General features: G+C 38.7%; 1 protein-coding gene across 1 annotated transcript in view; it reads right to left on the bottom strand.

Moving 5' to 3' along the window:
- Positions 1 to 208: 208 nt before the first annotated feature.
- Positions 209 to 6,553, bottom strand: part of FUR (protein) — a gene marked incomplete at both ends in the record, with an annotated part of 75,507 nt that continues 69,162 nt past the window's right edge. The window contains 3 exon segments of the mRNA NM_001204639.1: positions 209 to 408; positions 4,756 to 5,060; positions 5,923 to 6,040. Of these exon segments, the coding sequence (NP_001191568.1) occupies positions 209 to 408; positions 4,756 to 5,060; positions 5,923 to 6,040 (623 nt within the window).

Genomic DNA, 6,553 nt, shown 5'->3' on the forward strand with positions numbered 1-6,553 from the left:
TAAAGTTCGAGGCATAGTAGGGGTTCCAGTTGTTAAAATGGTAGTTCTTACGCGGGTTGGTGGCCGATGGGGAGTAGAAAGAGGAGGAGGAAGAAGAAGAAGAGGAAGAAGACCCGTGGCGTTGTCCAACGTGCTGTTGCCCTGACCAAGCGTAGAACGGGCTACGCTTGGGCGTGGTGGTGGTTGTGGTGGTTGTTGTAGTTGTGGTGGTGGTGGTTTTGATGGGAGGGGGAGGCCTATAGGTGTTGTAGCCGTAGGGATCCATGGGAACGAAGGGGTCGGGATAGACAATGTTTGGCCGCCTCGTAGGGCCGTTCTTGGGGCTTCGTGGGAAGGTTTGGCTCTTGCGCGGGATGGAATCTGTGCCGTAGAGAACCAGCACCCAGTCTCGCAGTCGCACGGGATGAACTGGAAAACAAGAGACAAGAGAGAAGCACAAACGCCAGTCAGTCACAGAATTACAGAGCTCACATGACATGGGGGAATATCTACTCAGTGCCATCAACACAACATGGACACAATATATCACTCACCACTACACATTACCACAAGACTTTGTATTACCACTTCACAGTGCATCATGGTGTTACAATAACTTACACTACAATACATTATTGTATGTCTATATAAATTATCATTTGACAAATACATTATCTCACGATATCAAAGTCATAATAACCATAACAACTTGGTTGTGATTCACTATGACTTCCTTGATAGCTACCTATATTCAAAGTATTTACAGAAATATTATGAAAGACTTTGATATAAATCTCTCCAAAAAACGATAAACCAGTTAACTTTCATGTTCCCTTTGCAATGAACCATATAGAGGTTTCTCTGATAATTTTGAATAAAAGATAACTTTTTTCTGACATCAAATTAGACATAAATTTCGATTTCAATTACTCTAAATCATTATGAAAAGAACACTTTTCAAATCTTGCATCATATATAAAAGTACCACAAACATTCAGGTATCACACATGCCAGACAGACAAGCATTGAAAGATCCGGAAGAAAGAAAAGAAATGTAATGAAAAAAAAACCAACTACTGTTTGTAGCCCATGCTCTGATGCCGAGGACATTACCGTCTCAAACTTTGTGTAAAAAAACTTTTTTCTATGAAGATTTATAATACTAAGTTAGGAACATCTATAATATTGGGATCTCTTCAATATTTATAAAATTGCAACCCGACTTAATGTTAAACAAAAAGGTCAGCCCTCGTTGACGTGACATATTTTTCAAATTTGGGTTTTACTGCATTCATTTACATTTACCAAGGAATTCTGGAGCAGTCAATAAAACCAACTCCCCAACAATTGCTAGAGAATAATACCATGGAGAAACATTTTTGTTGAAGTTACAAAAGTCCAGCAAGGGGGGTGGGGGGTGGTTGGGGGCCTTATCAGTCTTTCAACATTTACTTTAATCTGAACAAAATGTTAATAAATGTAGCAACACTGCTAGAGATGTAAAAATTTGGAAAAATTTGAAACATGCTTAACAGAAAGAATAAAGTTTTAGTGAGGTCACAAAGCAACTCACAACTGAAACAAGTAAAACACACGCACACACACATAGGACTACTTACCGCAAGCTACTGCACAACATCGAAAAGACTCTGAGAGGGGTGCAAACCCAAGGCACAAAGTTCAAGCATGCTAAGAACACTGCTTTGTCAATTGACAGAGGAAAGGCAGAAACTAGTTAAATAACAAAAATAAGAATCAGCGATCACGTTCCACTTCTCTGACAGAAGTAATTAATCAAGTTGCTCTCAAAAAGCTTAAAAATCTGCTCCTGAGAAATGTTGGAGCACTGACTCAAACTGAGATGTCAAACAATTCGACTGGCATTTGTTACATAGCAAAGGGCTGCAAACCAAAGTCTCGTCAAGCATTCTGAAGTAAAAGCGGAAATTTTAGGTTCATTCTTGTTGAAAACCAATAACAAGCAACAGTTCTCACTTGCACGTTGACATTCCCTTTTCCTCTATTTATGTATGTTATCTGAACTGTCTCTTTCCGTCCTACTTGAATATTTGCCATGAAAAGATGTCACTTACATAGAATTTCACAGAAGACTTTTTAGAACAAACTGAAGGCAACTATTATGAGAGTCATAAATTTCTTTATTCACTATTGACAAAAAAGAAAGGTAATGAGTCTGTTAAACTCATTTCCTGCATGTCCTCTTCATTCTTCCCTCGCACATCATGCTTAAACCAAATGATGAACAAATCAATACTCTTCTCAATTTCTAGATTTCCAATATGTGGGTGATGATCTATGGATCAATCCAAAACTAACTGAGGAATGTGACACACATCCCTGACGTAGTGAATGCTACGATAAGATTAGATACTACATAGTTGTTTACAAGCAAAAAACAAGGTTTGAAAAAATGATAAAACTTAAAGTAATACTGCATCACACAACAGTAGCTAGACGTCTGATGGAAGGCGAATTTGCTACTTGTCAACTGTAACAACACTTACAAAAACCAAACTAAAAACCCATCTTGAAAAGAAACCAAACCCGGTCACGCACAGAAACACACACACACATCCAAAATGAAAGAGATATGAAAACACTATCTTTGGGGCTAGTCCGACAAAGCGTACATCTGGCTCTCTTACTTCCCTCCTTCAACTATGACTAATTATCTTATATTGTTAAGTGCCATTTTTGAGTAAAGATGCAAATACACTGTCAACCAGAATTATTAACAGAAGCTACAAAAGCTTCAATTTCTTTGGTAATAAATATTCCTGTGACATCACATTGTAGAAAAGAGAACAATGCATCGAAACTTCAGTCTTTTTCTAATTCTTTTTCCAATTGCTAAGAGTATTCACAAAGACGCTTGGTCATTTTCATTTGAAGATTTTAAGATTTTTGGTGTGATTGCAAAGAGTAAATTGAAAACAAAACAGACAAAAAGAAGGTTTATTGCATCTGATTCAGAATAATGTTGAATGTGTTTTTGTTTATTTGACGAGCTCTTTAGTCATTTAAGACAAAAGCACAAGTGGCATTTATTCCAAATCAACTGTGAGCAAGCTTGTGTGATGAATAAAAAGAAAAATTAATGTTGGCAACCTAATTCCTCATTAAACGCTGAAATTCAATATGGCCTTCTCCATCTCTACAGCAGTAACTCTTCTTTCATCCCAACCCAACATTCATACTTAACCGTCTCCATTTCACATACAATCTGAGAGAGGTCACATTTCAGAATCAAACAAGCTGTTATTGCGATTGAAATAAATTTATAAACACATTCGCTGAAAAAAATTTCCTGTTAAACAAGCATTCCATGCACAAGAGAACGAAATTAAGAAAATATTAGAAATAAAATGGCAACATGTGAACAGGCCTGTGTCATGAAATGGTTAACTCGGTGTATGTTCATTACGCATGTCGGAGTACAAAGGCCGTTTGATTTCCGGTAATCTCATTGATTTGTACTATATTTTCAAGGAATGGTCACAAGCTTCTCTTCAGTCTCACTGTTAGTTATTCTAAGGCGTACCAACACAATCATAAATTCCATTTCTCGTGCCGTTTGTAAACAAAATTTCCTTTCCTTGAACAGAATCCATCAGATGACCGTTGTGATGTAAGAGGTTCAATGAGAGCTCAGGAGACAAATCAGTAATTTTCACATCATGCTGCATGCAAAAAGATGTTTTATTCAACAACACCTTTTTGACACTGGTGCACAATGCTACTGTGAACTCTTGCATCTCCAAAGAATGCAAAATGCCCCAGCAACTTGGGATGCCATATCCTGATGACACTGTCTAAGAGATTCTTAGGATTCTCCCAACTTACAAATTAATATTCAGAGGAAAGTTGTATATTAGAAAACTGAGTTTACTTCGAAAAGATTTCTTCAGAGAACTTCTAAGGCATCTTGAATTACTAGTTACACTAAGCACTCCATTTCACAGGTATTATTTATTCATTTTTTAAAACACAATGAATTCAGCTTAAAAAATTGAAACAGTCAGCAAATGAAATGAGTTAAAGAAGTCACACAGTAACCGAGCGATTTGCATCAAACATGGAGCATCAAATTCCTAGTGTTATGAACATTCCAGCAACACATGCACAGTCTGGCTGTCCTCACTGGCTGCCACCTACAGCAGTACACCAGGCCTCCGGCCGTGTGGTCACTTTACGACAGTGTGGTCAGTATACGTGTCATGCAACTACCCTAAAGTCTTGGCCAGATACACGTGCCAGAGACTGGGCGTATTAGTTAAAAGTTGCTAGAAAAACATGAGCACAGTAAAAAAAGTGAGCACACAAAACAAGCACGCATTTAAAAGACATTTAAAACGAAATGAAAGGCTAATTTTTGTTATTAAACAATGATACTTTTCATTGTCACAGTACAGTAGTACAGACTGACACTAATGCGACATCAGGCTGCTGCCATCATTCCTGTAACCGTAGCCATGCTCTAAAAACCTAGTAAGGTTCTACTGCGACATGAGCAGCTTCAGTACAGTTGACCTGTCACCAACAAGTTGACAAGGTCGACAGTTACAATATTGAATGCACTCTAAAAATAGCAGTACAACACGACTAGCCCAAGAAGAGCAACAAGAAATAGGATGCAGCAGATAATTCATTAAAAAAAAACAACCAACAAACGAACGAACGAACAAATGAACGAACGAACGCATAAACATCCACAAAGAAGAAGAAGTAGAAACAAAACATAGGTGTGCTACTCACAAGAGCTGGCGCCGTTCTCTATCTCCAGGATCCACCTGCCCTCCGCGTGCTCCCCCCAGTTGTGAGTGGTCATGAAAGCCCAGTTGTTGAAGCCCTCTCTGGAGGCGTCGCGCGTCCTTTTGGCCAGAAGGGTGGACTTGGTCTCGGCGGGCGACACCAGAATGATGCGGATTTCTCCGCGCCGCGACGACGTCATGGTGATCCGGGCCTGGACGTGCTCCAGGTACTTGACGTGGTTCACCGTCCCCACACAGCCGTCCGTGTCCAGGGTCACTCGGATACGACCGTTCATGGGGATGGCTTGGCTGGAAAAAAAAGAAATAAGTAGGAATTAAAAGACATGTCTTTCAGTACTTTATATGTAGACTAATGCAACACCCTGATAAATATCAGTAGTTATCCTAATTGGAGGATTTGAAACATGTGAACTACTTACTAGGCATGACAAAAACATTCATATTCAACAAAAACGAAGTACATACATCTCATATAAACCTCCTGTCCTCGAAACAGCATTAAACAAGTACTCAAGGAAACCAAAGTATGGACATTGTGAACAACAGAACCTCACTATCAAACTGAAAGCTTTTCACAACCTCAGTACAAAAATGACACTATCATGATTTCTTTCCTTGAAACCCCTGATCCATTCACTTTGAGTGCAAAAAAACATATAGTACACAGTAATACCAAAACTATTGTTGTTCATGTCCTACCCCTCTACAGACATAATTTCAGTAACCCATATGGAAGGCCATTTACACCCTGCCAATCTGGGCACAGAAGGATACAGCATCCCGGCTGACAGAAAAAGACATCCTATAAAATAACTTCTCCCCTTCAGAATCAAACTCAGTCTCGTCTGTGCAACAGCAAAGATTCTAATTATTATGCCTTAGACTCTGATTACCAGAATAAGGCAGAGATATACAAATATACTTTTAAACTAGTACAATCACAAAAATGTCAGTGTGAAGAGGTGGCCCAAACAGTGGAACACACAAGGCCCTGAGACAGGAAACATGGCCAACCCCATTGGCACTACAAGAGAAGCTGTGCGGGTCGACAAAATAACTGAGCAGGATGGCCTAGTTTACGATAGATACCGGGCTTCAAGTGTGATGCGATCGAAAAGAAAAAGATACAAATATTCACCACTTTACGTACCTGTAATGTTTAGTGGAACGTATCTCACAAATACGCTGGGCTGGGACAGACGTCCAGTTACGTGCTATGGTCACCATCGCCTCTGCATCCATCAGGCCGAAACCAAAGAAGTGGCTCACTTGGGGAACACAAAAATACACGCAAGATTTCAACCCCAGATGACATTACATATTATGAATCACATATTGTTCTTATCCCACAAATATTCTTTTAAAACAAAAAAGAAAGAGAAACATTTGAAGATGTTCAAAATGAAAGAGTGAGCTTCTTAGTAATGAAAAAGTACACATAGATGTTACTCTTGTTGAAGTAACCAAATAAGAATTTTAATTGTAGAAGTAATAAAAGGATAGATTAGTTTAAAAAAAAGTTTAAGTAGAGGTTTTATGGAGCTCACAACTGCATAAGGTCGTATGAGTGCCAAGGGGAGGATGGATTAGCAAGCCATTTCTCTTAACAAGTACTAAATGTATCTCCTATTTGCTTGTCACATCAATAACACAATTGAATCGTAAAATCATATCTGACAAAAACGGAAAAAGACTTACTGTTGTTGAAGCATTAAAAAACAAGTCACTTCTCTTTGGTAATAATAAAATCTCTTGTTTTGTCTCTCAGAGCAATAAAACAA

This window comes from Aplysia californica, unplaced genomic scaffold (genome assembly GCF_000002075.1).
Source record: "Aplysia californica isolate F4 #8 unplaced genomic scaffold, AplCal3.0 scaffold00395, whole genome shotgun sequence".
Lineage (NCBI taxonomy): Eukaryota > Metazoa > Mollusca > Gastropoda > Aplysiida > Aplysiidae > Aplysia > Aplysia californica.